A 17,284-nucleotide genomic window follows, 5' to 3' on the forward strand; every position below is an offset into this window, starting at 1 on the left:
TGTATCAACAAAAAAATTCTTATGGTATATACCCTGGGGTTCAACGTAGTTTTTATCGCTTTTTAAACTTTTGTAATAATCATTTACCGTTGTTTCCAAGAGTTCTTGGCTCAATGGTGAACTAGTAAATGAGGTCTCCTGCTCATCATCGAATGCCTGGGCACTAGCGCCCGGCATCTCCGTCATATCTATGTCTTCATCCATTAGTATTTAAATATATTTTATTTATATATAACAATGTACGGTAGAAAATTAGATCCTTTCAGAAAATTGAGAGAGCCATTAGGTGCCAGAGCCGTGCGACAGTCGGTGACCATCACCAACAATCCCAGCAAGATAGACCAGAACCAAACTCTGCTGGTTAGATTTCCAAACCTTGGTGAGAATGACCTCATTGTACCAGGCACTGTTCGACTGGCGTTCAATATCACGTTGACCTCCGACAACGACAAACGCGAGCTAGTGCGGAACGTGGGTCGAGCTATCATCAAGAAAACGACCGTCAAGATCAGCGGTAACGAGGTACTGAGCATCGACGACAGCGACGTGTTTCACTGCTACAAGGATCTCTGGAAAAGCGAGAGAGAACGAGTCAATGATGTGTACCAGGGTATCAGCAAATCAACCCGGGCGCGCATAGGATACGTCTTCACGACAGACCAGCAAGACAAGCTATCGGACGGTGAAAAGGCCATCGCTCTAGCATACGGGAATCGATTCTGCGTGCCGCTCGACTTCGAGTTGCTCACGGGACACGCGCCGTTTTACCAGGCCGCGCTGGGTGATAGGCTCGAATACGAGCTCACGTTTAACGACTATAGCAAAGTAGTGCGTACGCCGAACGGTGATGAGGCCAGTTATGCCATAGACAACATCTCTCTGGAGTTCGACATGGTCACTAGTCCGGAGCTGGCCAGGCAGGTTCGAAGCCAGTACTCTGGGAAGATGGCTATCCTGTACGATCGTGTACTGAGGCATAGATCAGTCGTGCGAGACAAGAGCGACACTGTGTGGAATATCAACCTGAACGTGCCGGCGCGATCGATGAAAGGTATCCTGGTCGTCCCCGTGGAGGATTACGATCCATTCCGGAGGGACAGCGAGAAGTTTTTCAACCCCGAGATTGAAAAGGTGGAAGTGACCATCGAGGGCGTGCCCAACCAGCTGTTCAGTCATGGTATGAGACCACACCAGCAGTGGGATGAGATAAAAAAGCTACCAGTGGGGGATTACATAACAAAGGACCTGGACCTCGGCTCCGTGCAGATCGGTGAATACCTGACCACCAAGTACGCCCTATGGTTGGACATGCGATCCACGGATGATGATAAACTGCATGGCAGCGGGCGTCGTATAGATAACGGCAGCGAAGGGATAACCATCCAGATTACTAAGAAGGCTCAAACCGCTGGTAAGTTGAAATTATATCTGTACGTAATTATGGACGCGCAACTTAATATAGACAATGGGAGATTCGTGCAAGCCATCTACTAGTGGGGGTCTCCCCCACCTACCCACTGACCCACACTGCGCTATCATATGCGGGCAGACTGGCTGTGGGAAGACCGTTTTCGTGTTGGATATGTTGGAGGGTTACTACAAGGATGTGTTCGATAACATCGTTATCATGTGCCCTACTCTGAGCATGAATAAAACGTACGCGCGACCTTGGGTGATGACGGACCCGGACGTACACAAAATCGACCCTGGAACACGCCTGCAGGACTGGTTGAAAGCTCTTCACGAGAAATTTAAAGGGGAACCGACGCTGTTTATACTGGACGACTGCAGCGCTAATCGCGAGATAACAAAAAAAAGAGACATGCTATCGTACCTGGCCTTCTCCGGCCGTCATGCAAATCACAGCGTCTGGGTGCTAACGCAGAAGTTCAACTCGGTGTTGAAAGACCTCAGGGAGCAGACGCGATGGGTGGCCTTATTTCACTGCAAGGACAGGGATTCGTTCGAGGAGTGTTTGAGAGAGAACGATGTGATGAGTAAATTAGAACGGGAACGGGTGAAGAAACAGCTCGCTGAAACTAAACACGCTAAGCTCGTTCTAAAAACCGACCAACCAGTAGCATATATAGTTTGCTAAGCAAAGCTAAGTAAAAGCTAAGCAAAGCTAAGCAAAGCTAAGCAAATGCTAAGCATAGCTATGATATTTGAAGTATTTGTCGTGTGCAACTTAACTTTCATTTCTCTGTGTTTTGTTTGTATCGGGTATTATATAGTTAAAACTAAATCTTACTTGTTATATTATAAGATGGAGTGTGAGGAATTGCTCGAACAATTGTCTGTGGAGGGTTCCCCAACTGGGGATTCCCCCAAGCGAGAGAAACTGGTGGCGTTGGCTGTTGGTGGCAAAGCCAAACATTACTTTGGAGACTACACCCCGGATAAAATTCACAAAATATCAGCCGAAGAAATCGATAAGCTGTACGCTAGATACGAGTCCCGGCTCGGAGCAGAAATGACAAAGACAATAGGATCGGCTATGACCCAGATATACACCGGTATTGTATCACAATTCCTTCCCATTCCACCAGAGCGCCGACTTTACCTGTGGGAGGACCTAGATAAAGACCCTTTTATCGAACACGCCGTGAGCTCTATCAGCTGCGGGCTGTACCACAAATATGGTATGTTGTTGGCTCCAGTGACGGCGGCGATTATCACAGCAAAACATTGCCAATTTGAGAGAAAAAATAATAATAATAGTATAGATGGATGCTGCACAGGAAACAGTGAGTCCCGAGGTGACGGAACCAGTGAGTCCCGAGGTGACGGTGGAGACCCCTTCAACAGTAACCAGGCAGAAGAATCCTAAGAGAGTAGCTGCCGGTAAAAAACGGTGGTGTAACCAACATAAAGTGACTAACCCAACCCGACTGTTGTTGGCTGTAGGCGTAACTGCTGCCGTGGTTATAACATGGTTATACGTGGGGGTACCCTCCCACAGTGAGCCACCACCCAACAGTGAGGTAACCCCCAACAGTGGGGGTATGGGGGTATCCCCCATGGTAGACCCGCATATCATGTTATAATTTAAAATATTTTATATTATATACATAATGTCTGAGGGGAAAACGTTCGTCAACGACGCATACCACGCCACAGTGGTAGCCAGTCTAGCCGTAGGGTACGCTCGGTTGACTAAAATGGTGCTTAAACAACCAACTATCAAGCTAGATTTCAACCTGCAGGATATGGGTATGCTCATAATGAACCTTGGTATGGCGATGGCCACAAAAGACATCCTAGTAAAACAAGGAATAATACCTGATAATATAATGAAATAAATATAGGATGGCCACGATAGCTATGATGGTTGGTGGGGCGTTAGTGAATGCCCTGGCATTTTCCGGGAGTAATTTCCTCTTCTCGAAACTACGAGATGATCACGCGGCTGAAATACAGGAAGAAAGGAAGCGACACGATCTCGCTACTGAGAAATTACAAAGAGCACAGGCCGAGTACGCTAAAAAACGCCTCCAGAGGCTCGATTTCATTAACGAACAACTCCAGCGTGAAAACCATGCCGTTCAAACATTCAACGATGTTGATGAAGCAATGAAAGAATACTACCTACTAACTGGTAAACGATTGGAAGCGCTCAATGAACCCACACTCGCTCAGTACTACACACCATCCAAGGGACAAATGAATCGTGAACTGGGCTTCATAGTGTTGGGTATAGCAGCTACTGCGTTGGTTGCGAAGCAATTAAACTAAAATACCTATATAAGTAAACATGAGACCCGCTCCATACCGATGTGAATATATACTTATGGGGAAGACCGAGGCCTGTGGTAGGAAATGCAGGAATCAGGGGTTCTGTTGTTTCCATATGGGAAGTCCTAACTACACGTGTTCTGTGTGTGGTATCGGGGTTAAAGGGCACTACTGTTTATGTAAAGCTCACGGAGCGAACGTAGTCAGACATCAACTCATATACGAGAATAAAAAAGACTACATAAAAGAACGTAGGCGACTGCTCAAGATAAAATCCAATTAGAGATTGGTTCTCTTAGGTGTAAACATGTCTACTGTACATTCTTGAATATGGAAGCCTATCTTACGGTAAAACAATTAAAAGCTATAGCAAAACAGCTTGGATGCCGGCGTTATTCAAACCTGGGGAGAGCCGGGTTAATCGAATTGTTATCAAATAACCAAACACTGATCGATGCCTACATAGATTCACACAAGCTGTTGGAAGACTTACGAGAATTGTGGCCAACAAACCGAGTTTGGTTAATAAGTGATTACAAGAAATAAAATATTTTTTATCAAGAGTGGAGGAGTTACCTCCCCTTACTGTGAACCAATTAGACATTAGTTCTCTTAGGTGTAAACACAATGACTACTGTGCGCGAGCTCAAGAGGGTCGCAAAACAGAGAGGTGTTATCGGGTATTCTAGAATGCGGAAGCCAGCATTGTTGAGATTACTAGGTTTAGAAGTCCCTCCTACGGTAAAACAGTTAAAAGCTCAAGCGAAACAGCTTGGATACACTGGTTATTCAAAACTTGGGAAAGCCGGGTTAACCACATTGTTATCACATGCCCCAGTAGCACGTCCAACTGTAAAACAACTGAAAGCCGAGGCACACGATTTGGGTTTAGGTGGGTATTCTCGTATGAGAAAACCACAGCTTGTAGAATTATTACGACAGAATAGAGCTATTGACCTACAGTTTGTGCGCACTGAGCACACCGTAGGCAATTATTTGAGAGGTTGGCGCATGCACATTGATAGAAACATAGACATTACAGATATTAAGCCTCTGATAGCTGATAAGGTCAACCAGGAACTAAATAATCTAGGAAGTATCAAGTTTCAGATCACAGTGAAAATGTCACTCGATAAGCAGGTTGGGAGTACCACTGAGTATATTCAACCTTACTTCCGAGGTAAACAAGAGGTCGTCACACATGCAGAGACCATTGACACATCAATCGATAATAGTTTTCAGCAGATACGAGAATACCTAGAACGCTACACACACATGGGGTCCGGGTGGGCTGTAGATAAAATCGATAATGTCTATCTAGATATAGCTAAATACGTGCCGTTCAGAGGTGGGTCATACCTAGCCTTGCCTCCCTACTATAAGAACAAACAAGCCATAGTAAACGTTAAGAATAGAGGAAACGATTGCTTGAGGTTATCTATCAGGTCAGCCTTATTTCCAGCTGCCACTAATCCGAACAGGCCTTCTAATTATCCACAGGACGATGGGCTCAACTGGGATGGTATAGATGAACCCACCTCAATATCCCAGATCACTAAAGTAGAAAAACAGAATAATCTGGCTATAAATGTCTTTGGACACGAAGGTAATACAACAATAATACACAGGGTCAGCCCGGTGAAGGATTGTCAAGTTATTAATTTATTCATGATTCAAAAAGGTGAAACGTATCACTACACGTGGATAAAACATCTCAGCCGGTTGTTGCACGACCAGTCGAAACACGTTGGGGAAAAACACTTTTGTGTACGATGCCTACACTGTTTCAGTCGGGCTGATTTATTAGAATCCCACCTGGAGGATTGCCAAGGTGTTGGGCAGACGGCCATACGAGTCGACATGCCTAAGGAAGGTGAAAATATCCTAAAATTCGACAATCACAAGAATCAAATGTCTGTGCCTTATATTATATACGCCGACTTCGAAGCCTTAATTGTAGGGGAATCATCCACTAGTGGGAGTTTCACACACAAAACACAAGAGCATAAAGCCTGTTCGTTTGGATACATTGTCGTCCGTTGTGATGGGGAAACGAAAGCTCCGGTAGTGTATAGGGGTCCTGACGCGGCTGAAAGGTTTCTAAAGTGCTTGCAGGAGGAAGAAAAAATTATTAGGAATGCATTGTATAAAATCGCTCCAATGCGTATGACCAGAGCCGACATACTAGCTCACGCCAGTAGCACTAACTGTCACGTGTGCGACTCACCACTTAACGGTGATTCGGTGAGAGATCACTGCCACATAACTGGTAAGTATAGAGGCGCCGCTCACAACGCGTGCAACCTCAAGCTTAAAATCAACCCTAAGACAATAAACATCCCCGTTGTCTTTCACAACTTGAGAGGATACGACTCTCACTTGATCATGCAGGCCATCGCGAAAATCGATGGTAATATATCGTGCATCCCAAACAACATGGAGAGATACATCTCCTTCAACTTAAACGGACTTAGGTTCATTGACTCGTTTCAATTCCTCCTGTCGTCACTCGACAGTCTGGTCAAGGCCAACAATACCTTCCCTATCACAGATCGATACACAGACGCCGAGACTAGACACCTGCTCATGAGGAAGGGTGTATATCCATATGAGTACATGGATAGTTGGGCTAAGTTCACAGAGACCAGACTACCTCCTATCGACTGCTTTTATAGCAAGCTGAATGAGGCGTCCGTCTCACGAGACGATTACTCGCACGCGATTAACGTATGGAATAAACTAGGTTGTAAGAACCTTGGCGATTATCACGACCTGTACTTGAGGACAGATGTACTGCTGTTAGCCGACGTGTTTGAAACATTCAGGCGGACCTGTTTAAAGCAGTATAAACTCGACCCCGCATGGTATTACACCAGCCCAGGTCTGTCGTGGGACGCCTTGCTTAGAAAGACCGGAGTTAATTTGGAATTGCTCACAGATTACGACATGCACCTATTCATTGAGAAAGGCTTGCGAGGTGGGATTTCCATGGCATCCAAACGATACGCTAAAGCAAATAATCAATACGTGAAAGGTTACGATCCTAACAAACCAACCAATCACATTCTCTACCTCGACGCAAATAACCTGTACGGCTGGGCTATGAGTCAGTATCTACCTACAGGAGGATTCGAATGGGTACCAAACGTTGATGTTATGAGCATTGCACCAGATTCGAACAAAGGGTATATCCTCGAAGTTGACTTAGAGTATCCCAAGGCATTACACGCATCGCACAACAGCTATCCCCTTGCACCCGAACGTATGAAGGTTAACACAGACTGGATGTCTGAGTACCAACATAACTTGTCAGGTGGTCGTGTGGCGGACGTTGAGAAACTCGTGCCTAACTTAATGAATAAGACCAAGTACATAGTTCACTATCGCAACCTACAGCTGTACCTGTCATTGGGTATGAGGCTGACCAAAATACACAGGGTGCTCATGTTCGACCAGAGCCCATGGATGGAGCCCTACATCAGAATGAACACAGACCTACGAAAAAAAGCCACCAGTGATTTTGAGAAAAATCTCTACAAGCTCATGAACAACTCGGTGTTTGGTAAGACTATGGAAAACCTGAGGAAACGCGTAACCGTGAAACTGGTTAGATCTAATGAGGAAGACAAGCTCAGGAAATTGATAGCCAGTCCGGCATTCAACCGTAATAAAATATTCACAGACGACCTAGTTGCCATACACATGAAGAAAAGCCACATAAAATTCAACCGACCTGTTTACGTTGGGATGAGTATCCTCGATTTATCCAAACACCTGATGTACGACTTTTACTACAACGAGCTTAAGAAACAGTACGGCGACAGGTGTGAAGTGCTGTACACTGACACGGATTCCCTGCTGATGGAGATTCGAACCGAGGATGTATACGAGGATATGAAAAAACACATCGATTTATACGACACCAGCGACTATCCTAAGACCCATACCATGCACAGCACGGTAAATAAAAAGGTCTTAGGTAAGATGAAGGACGAGTGTGCTGGCACGCCAATAGCTGAGTATATAGGTTTGAGACCTAAGATGTACTCCATATTGAAAGCCGACAATAGTGAGATCCGAAAAGCTAAAGGGGTTAAGAAGTATGTGGTGAAACAACACATCAAACACGCCAGATTCAAGGAGGCCCTGTTCAAGACCCGTACCTTTAGGCATAAGATGAACACGCTTAGAAGTGATGGACATAAGATATACGGACTGACTATAAACAAGACGTCCCTATCGCCTATGGACACGAAACGTTGGATAGCTATTGATGGTATAAACACATACGCGTATGGACATGAAAAAATTTGAGGCTATTTATTACAGCCCGCGTGGATATTGGAAAGGAGCTAGCGCAGTAGATAAGCTATCTAAAATGGCACGAGTATCACCAGAGAAAGCCAAAGCGTGGCTTGAAAAACAAGCCCTGTGGCAGATCTATTTGCCGGCGCCACGCTACGTACCTAGAAGGAGTTTCGGAATTAACATACCTAATAACATTCACCAGGCAGACCTACTGTTCCTACCTCATGATAAGAGGTACAAGTATGCCTTAACCGTAGTGGACGTAGCCAGTCGTTACAAGGAAGCCGAACCCTTGACCACGAAAGATTCGGCCAAAGTAGCCAAAGGATTAGAACGCATATACAAACGCAGCCCGCTGACTTGGCCAACAGAGCTGCAAGTTGATCCCGGACGGGAGTTCATGGGTGCCGTTTCACAACTGCTAGCCAAACACGATACAAAGGTCAGACGTGGCACGGCCGGAGCCCATCGCAGCCAAGCTATAGTTGAGAGATTTAATAGGACTTTGGCTGAGCGCTTGTTCGGTCATCAATATGCTAAGGAAATGACAACCACTGGAAAACGATCGACCGAATGGGTAGCGAGGTTACCCGAGGTGGTGTCGGCAATCAACCATGAAGTAACCCGGCTCACCGGTAAGAAACCGGCAGACGCTATCAAACTAAAATCAGTGTTAGCAGAGTCGTCTGCTCCATTGCGTGGAAAGGAGAAACAGATACCAGATAGGGCCTTAGTTAGGTATCTATACCAGCCGGGGGAACACGAGGGCGATAGCCGTAAGCGGGCCACCGATCCTATATGGTCAGTCAAAACTTACAACATAGATAAAGTGGATATGAAAGCCGACGAACCTAACTTATACTACTTGAGGGGTGGGCCAGGTAGGGGGTTTGTAAGAGAAGAATTATTGATCGTACCGTACGGCACAATGTTACCGCCTGCCAAGTCACGGTAAACGTGATGGCGTGGTTTTGTAGTAGGGGCAATAATAGCAAGAGCTAATAGTCCCACCAAAGCCTCATTTAGTAAATGAGGCTTTTTAGAGGGGGTTTTGAAAAGTGTTTTCGGACTATCATTCCCTATACTACTAGTGTACTGTAAAGTATGATTTAAGGCATCATACTGTATAATGTGAATGTTGAAACCCAGCAATGTCATGAATTTTCATTAGAGTACTTATACCTCATCAATAAGCACAAAGACAGCAGCAGTTTATTTACATTATCATGATAAAGCAAGCATGGCATGGAGGATGAACAGTAGAGCAGTGATGAGAACTGTCTTCAAAATTTGTTTGGGTTTCAGGCAGCACAAACAAAAACACCAGTTTTCACATTTTTTTCACATTTATAAGCGGGTATTCACCTGTAAAGTGTTTATCTGGAATGAGTCTAGCCAGATTAATCATCATTACACAATTTTACTATTTATATTTTTGTTGTTGTGTCCTGAACGAGGAAGTTTTCACGTTGCAGTGAACTCTGGCACAAGCCTTGAGTATTTCCTTCCTGTCAGTCTCGCACACATCTAAGACAGTTTAACTCCTGGTACAATATTCTAACACAGCAACCTGTGAATTGAAAACCATCAACACAGTACTGACAAACTGAAATCTCCTGACAACACAAAGTTGGTTGGATGGTGTGAAAACAGGAGACATCATATTCTGTGAATCCATTCCTGTGTCATTCTCCTTTCAACAAAAAAATGACTAAATGATACTGTATATACATACAAGTTTATCATACAAGTTTATGGGAAGATTCTTGGAATAATCAGTTTGTCCAAACCCATCAATCATACAGTCCTTCATGATACTGTGCACATCAACAGTCCACACAAAAACACAAATCTCTACAGCACATAATGCTAAAGTATGAGTTTCCTATGGTAAGCCATAAGGTAATCTGAGCTGTTTGGAGACTACCTCTGGCAGAAATTCACAGCTGAATTTCCAACTATGGTATTCACTGGTAATCAAGTCAGAACTGCTGTAGAGATTATCTTCAGATCCCTAAGTACAGCCAACTGAAATATGACCCAATACACATCCCTAAGTACAGCCAACTGAAATATGTCCCAATACACATCCCTAAGTACAGCCAACTGAAATATGTCCCCAAACACATCCCTAAGTACAGCCAACTGAAATATGACCCAATACACATCCGTAAGTACAGCCAACTGAAATATGTCCCCATACACATCCCTAAGTACAGCCAACTGAAATATGACCCAATACACATCCCTAAGTACAGCCAACTGAAATATGACCCAATACACATCCCTAAGTACAGCCAACTGAAATATGTCCCCAAACACATCCCTAAGTACAGCCAACTGAAATATGTCCCCACACACATCCCTAAGTACAGCCAACTGAAATATGACCCAATACACATCCCTAAGTACAGCCAACTGAAATATGTCCCCAAACACATCCCTAAGTACAGCCAACTGAAATATGTCCCCGTACACATCCCTAAGTACAGCCAACTGAAATGTGTCCCCAAACACATCCCTAAGTACAGCCAACTGAAATGTGTCCCCACACACATCCCTAAGTACAGCCAACTGAAATATGTCCTCAAACACATCCCTAAGTACAGCCCACTGAAATATGTCCCCAAACACATCCCTAAGTACAGCCAACTGAAATATGACCCAATACACATCCCTAAGTACAGCCAACTGAAATATGTCCCCATACACATCCCTAAGTACAGCCAACTGAAATGTGTCCCCACACACATCCGTAAGTACAGCCCACTGAAATATGTCCCCAAACACATCCCTAAGTACAGCCAGCTGAAATATGTCCCCAAACACATCCCTAAGTACAGCCAACTGAAACATGTCCCCAAACACATCTCTACAGCCTACTGAAATATGTCCCCAAACACATCCCTAAGTACAGCCAACTGAAATATGTCCCCAAACACATCCCTAAGTACAGCCAGCTGAAATATGTCCCCAAACACATCCCTAAGTACAGCCAACTGAAATATGTCCCCAAACACATCCGTAAGAACAGCCAACTGAAATATGTCCCCAAACACATATCTACAGCCAGCTGAAATATGTCCCCAAACACATCCCTAAGTACAGCCAACTGAAATATGTCCCCAAACACATCTCTACAGCCAACTGAAATATGTCCCCAAACACATCCCTAAGTACAGCCAACTGAAATATGTCCCCACACACATCCCTAAGTACAGCCAACTGAAATATGTCCTCAAACACATCCGTAAGTACAGCCAACTGAAATATGTCCCCAAACACATCCCTAAGTACAGCCAACTGAAATATGTCCTCAAACACATCCCTAAGTACAGCCAGCTGAAATATGTCCCCAAACACATCCCTAAGTACAGCCAGCTGAAATATGTCCCCAAACACATCTCTACAGCCAGCTGAAATATGTCCCCACACACATCTCTACAGACAGCTGAAATATGTCCCCAAACACATCCCTAAGTGTAATAAATCAGCTGCTAATCTTATTTCACGGTAGTGGTGTGTGGTCCTGTACATATAGATCAGGGCCTAGATTTTCGAAACTCTGATAGTGCTAAGATAGTTGTAAGTTAATGTTAATGTATGGTACTTATGACTATCTTAGCGCTAAGAGAGCTTCGAAAATATAGGCCCAGGTCACGAAACAGTTGAAGTTAAGCAAAGTAGAGCTAGGACAGTTATTGGATAGGTGACCCTGTTTGGCAGCTTGACTCCTACAAGTCTGTAGGACTTCAGTACTGCCCCACAATGAAACACATGCAATGTTCAAAATTGCATCTGGTCATCCAGCAGAAAAATTGGTACTCGATAGGTTAGGCCATGTTAACAATAAACTACTAACTTTCTAACAGTAACACCTCTTAAGCAGTGTGGGATATACAGGGTGCAAGAATGCATTATGTGTGGAGAAATGCACATTATATATAGATTATTGTTATCATTATCATAAATTTATTACTGTAGTCTGCAGGTTTTACTAAGGATTGGGTAGCTAGTATGCTGGCAATCTACAGATTTCAGAGTTGATGGATATCTTAGCATTTCCAGATATCTATCTATCTCAGCATTCAAGATGTATGTAGATATCTATCTTAGTAATGAAGATACATTGCGTAATAATATCTTGGCAGTGTGGAAATTCTCAGATATTTATCTAAAAAGACATTTCTATGCCTGCGTCTCTCTTAGTATTCTGGGTACAGATATGTATTTGGAACTTTACCAATTTCTATTCAATTTCATAATCTAAACTAAATATATAACTGGCTGTCACCCTGACACTAAAATCTACTAAACGTGGTGTTTAGACTCAAATGTTCAGCAAATTTTCAAAAAATTTCAAATTCAACAATGCCACAATTTTAAGAGTTAAAACATTTCTTGTTCCTTGGCATTACCAGAAATACAATCTTTACAACATATTCTAATAAACATCATATTCTTATGTTTCCCTAAGAGTTTATTTACAGGTAACCTAGCAACAGATTTGTGTACTGCTTGAACAGGAAGCAGAGTTTTTTGTTGGAGGAGTGTGGAATGCTAAGCATGTGCCCCATTATGTTGTAACAGCTGAGAAGTTCCTGTGTGCACCTGGGGAACTGACGAGATCCAGGCTGTAGGGGTACAGGTTGGAATGACACCTGTACCTACAACTGATGCTTAAATGCCATTTCATGGCCAGACAGACAAAACGATAGGCACAACACAGACACATGAGCAGCAAAATAATTAAGTTACCCTACCAGAGTTTTTAAAAGTTACTGTACACAGTATGTTGCATCAGACATTCATGCAAATATACAATGAATGATACATGTCACTCAATCACTAAATTGTGATTCAAAGAATGACATAGCTACCTATAAGCAGAAAAAAAACATGCACGCACGCACACACACGCACACACACACACACACACACACACACAGAGCATTTCATTTGGGGAAGGAACAGCACTATTTTAGGAACCATAAATTAGCTTCATTACACAAGACTGTCCAGCTCAGAGTGAACATGACTAGCAAATATACCAAACAAACAGACCGAACAATTGCTCAGAATAAATATGAATCATGATTCATTACTGGCAGAAATTCCCATAATTGTTAACTTTATCATTCAGGGTTGCTCTGGTTGGATGATTTATTGTGTGACTGTAGCACTATGGAGACAGGGTTGTATACTCCACAAGGAGCTGAGAACAATAATTTCACACTGATTCACTGACCATAGCAACAATTATGCAAACTTTTGGATGCAGAAATGTTCAAGAAGTTCAGCAAATAGTTATTTTTATATTCAAGAAACTCAGAATAAGCAATGATTAATGTGATAAGCGTTAACAATAACATGTATACAGCAGAGTATCACTGCATAGGAGAAAGACCCTCCCCAGCTCATGTAAGTCGACACTGTATCAGCAGGAGGTGATGGCACCATGCCAACATTTCACAAAACATCCTCCACGTCAACACATACTACATGCTGACTCGCTCACAACTACTTCGATAAAATGTAAACAACACTAGAATAATGTCATTAACCAATTTGTTCAAGCAGAACAAATTTCATTTGAGTGACAATGTCTTCAAACTTGACCATTTGGAAATGCTAGTGGGGAATTATTACCCAAGAGCTCATATTTCCTTTGGATCAGGACTATTTAAACCAGCACATATCGTGATGATACGCGCTAAGGAATGAGGTTGAAAATTATACATGACTTGTTTCTTGAGAGTTGACACTACTCTAAAGGTTGTTCGATGGTACTATCACACACATTTGCCATGTTTATATCAGCAATTTGGGAGGCTTGTTTCTGGGGGGATCTAAAGATGAAAAACGGGGAGAGTTCTATGGACATACAGTTTCTTTATCATTAATATTCATATAAATAGGAGCAAATGACTCTTACACATCTTACACATATTAAACATGTTTCTTAACTGCGAGGAACAGCCTTTTTATGACAACATACTGATGAAAAATAAATGTTAAAATATAACCCATGGACCAAGTTCTACGTCCCAAGTAATATTAACATTCATCTGTAAAAATATCAACTAAACATCAACTTTGCTACATCTTTGAGGCAAGATAATATATGAGAAGTGAGTCTGTAACAAACAGTAATTTAGAATGATTACAATTATTTTTATACATGCTTTCAGAAATGTCAATGATATACTCATTGGTTTGACTGACAATGAGTTTGTTAGATATAAATGATTTTTATAATATTACTACTACTCATGAGGAAAGATACAATGATAACTAGATTATTTCCAGTTTGTTTAGAATGTTTTACAAGATTACTTTACTTTGATTACAGTAAAATTGGAATTTTAAATTGAAAAGTAGGTACATGAACGGCTCATGGCCACAAACGCAGACTTTTGAACTCATTCTGAATAGGTTGAGAAGCGTTCATAAACTTTTGGACCGTATCATGTCCTGAGGCATAAAAACCCAAGCCCAAACAGAAACAGCTCTTAATTAACACCTGTTTATTCATGTGCATCTGCACTGCATTTGAATATACACTGCCACACCTGTCACAGAAAGTTCGAAGTTCGCGCGCTCACCTGTAGTATTGACATAACACAATTGACAGGTAAAAGTCCGCGTATTTTGAAAGTGCAATCTGTCAACCAAAACAAAAACGATACATCTACGCACATTCAAATATGAGAAAGGTGTCCATATGACATCAACCTACCTGCCATCAAGGTCGATTGGCAAAGTGGGATCAAATCCTACAATAGAGTCCATGACTCGTCGTTTGGTAATCCTTAATCAAGTCATGTACATTAAACTATTCAAATGCTGTCGCACTGTTCATTTCACGACACGGTTCACAAATACTTCCATCTTGGATTTAAAGGTAGGTCGCGCATGCGCGATTTGGCTTCAGAGGCGGAAATGGATGTTGAGGCCCAACTTGGGTGATGAAGGTAGAGACGCAGAGTGTTAGGAAGGCATTGCATGTTATATTTTGAAGAGCATTCGCGCGTTTTTAGCCAAAATGTAAAATATTAAAACACCACTCCAATACGCTTAACACCATCATATGTAAAATCAATCTGAAATCAATCGTTTTGTAACCATACAAACGGTAGGAAAGCCCCAAATAATAATCATAACGTCAGTGATAATATATATTTCGAGGTGACAATGGTTAAATGACCAGGAGAGGACTGTGTTGAAGGATTTGATAACAGAATGCGTAGAGTTACTTTTATTCTTCATGAATGACATACGGATGTCTTGAGCAAGCACTAAACTGGCGGGCAAAAGAAAGTATAGGTACACTTTCACAACACATAAAACAAAGACAAACGAAAATAGTTCAGTTTATATTATTTTATCGGATTCAGTGATGTTTAATGATATTCTCAACATAAAACAGAAAACTTTTATGTTTGCATTTATGCCATAATGGCCCAGTAAACACACAAGGGTTGAATTAGCACATTTTGTCAAAATCTCTCGTTACACCAAATGTCAGTAGCACACTACAATGAAGCATGGTCACTGTCAGTAATGTGTATGACCTCCTGCCACGTCAATACAGGCTCGGATACGTCTCCCCATTGACGTAGTCAATCGTCTGATGACGTCATTAGGTATCCGTTGCCATTCTTCTGTAAGTGCGCGTTGCAACTCTTGACGATCATGTGGAACAGGTCTCCGAAGTCTAATTCGTCTGTCCAAGTGGTCCCATAAGTCTTCACACTGTCAGGGGTGAGCAATGGAAAGTCCTCGCAATTTGTGCCATTCCCATCTGTGCCATTCCAACAGCTCGCTCTCTTTCTTCCTGGGTCAAACGTGGCATCCTTTTTGTGTGTTTTCAGTTGCTGTGATATTGCAGCATCGGAGAAGTCAATTTATACTGAACTCCTGCACGAGCATTTCATGAAATTGGACTTCTGTACATGTTTTACCATTTTCTTGAATTTTTCCAGAATAACGACCAGCAGTTGCGTTTTGGCAATAGAAACCATAAATGGGAACTTAGGCAGTCATTATTGTACAAACTGTCATCACATTTTGTCACAAATGTACAAAATGTAATATTTTTGAAAACCTATACTTTCTTTTGCCCGCCAGTTTAGTTGCTATGTAAATATCCTATAATCATAATAACACGTTGTTTGTGTGAGAACATAGCTGGACGTGGCACAGCAGTGATTGGACTACAATAGTACACAGATACTGTTCACTACAGTGTACTGGGTTTACATTACACAGCACCAGCCAGCCATCAACCAAGTCACCCGGCCCCGTCACACACTCGCCTCTTACAGTCTGTGAGTGAGTGAATTTTACATCGTATTATATCGGTAACCCTCTTCCAGACAACAATAGGGTGTAGAAAACCAGTTGTAACCCCTATCTTCACGACATGTAGAATCCACATAAAGACCTGAGATAACATGTGATTCAAAATGCCTGAATGACCATAACAGACATCACAAGATGACCTCCAGCTCATAGATGCAGGTCAACTTAGACCGTCCAAACGCAGTCACGTTTTGTCAACATTTGAGCCTGATCTTGTTCCTGTACAGGCACTATTGTGTCAACATGATGTTTACATGTTTCGTAATTCGTATTTGATTTATATCGACAACGGCATTCTGACATACAGCATCTAGACTGGCACAAATGAGGTAGGTGCCGAGATGTACACAATAGGTACACCAGAAAACTGTTAGGGATAGAGGCATTAATTTCAACATTGTTGGATTAATAACTGGATTCGAACCACTGACCATCAGATACGAGGTGAGAGGCCTTGTTCGAGAGCACATAAACCCCGTCGGTACGTGAGTGACTATAGTTTTACGCTGCTTTTTACCCATATTCCGTCAAGGGACACCCAAACTGTGCTTCACACAGTGTATATTGGGAATCGAACCTGAGTCTCCGGTGAGACGAGCTAACGCTTTTGTAGGGAGCCGTCACTTTCCCCCGGGTTAAGGATATCAGCTGTGGGGTGAACCCATGTTTTCTTGATACTACCCTCTACCATTGTAGCAGTCAACATGCAGTACAGAAATGTTCCATGTTGTCTCTGACATGAAACAGTTTACAGAACAAGCAACATTTGTTCAGTTTTCTTCATAAAATTCATGAAAAAGGATCACATTTGTCTTCTATATTTTCAAAGACTGAGGTGATCTTGACTCGACCAGGAAATACCGACTTGCATGAGAAG

General features: G+C 42.5%; 1 protein-coding gene across 2 annotated transcripts in view; it reads right to left on the bottom strand.

Annotated features, from left to right (window-relative positions):
- Positions 1–14,960, bottom strand: part of LOC137273120 (myomegalin-like) — a 129,337-nt gene extending 114,377 nt beyond the window's left edge. For both annotated transcript variants that reach the window (XM_067805582.1, XM_067805580.1), the window contains exon 1: positions 14,783–14,960. In XM_067805582.1, coding sequence (XP_067661683.1) covers positions 14,783–14,835 — 53 coding nt within the window. In that variant the 5' untranslated portion in view covers positions 14,836–14,960. The remainder of the gene's footprint in view (positions 1–14,782) is intronic.
- Between the last annotated feature and the right edge of the window lie 2,324 nt (positions 14,961–17,284).

Source organism: Haliotis asinina, chromosome 2 (genome assembly GCF_037392515.1).
Source record: "Haliotis asinina isolate JCU_RB_2024 chromosome 2, JCU_Hal_asi_v2, whole genome shotgun sequence".
Classification (NCBI taxonomy): domain Eukaryota; kingdom Metazoa; phylum Mollusca; class Gastropoda; order Lepetellida; family Haliotidae; genus Haliotis; species Haliotis asinina.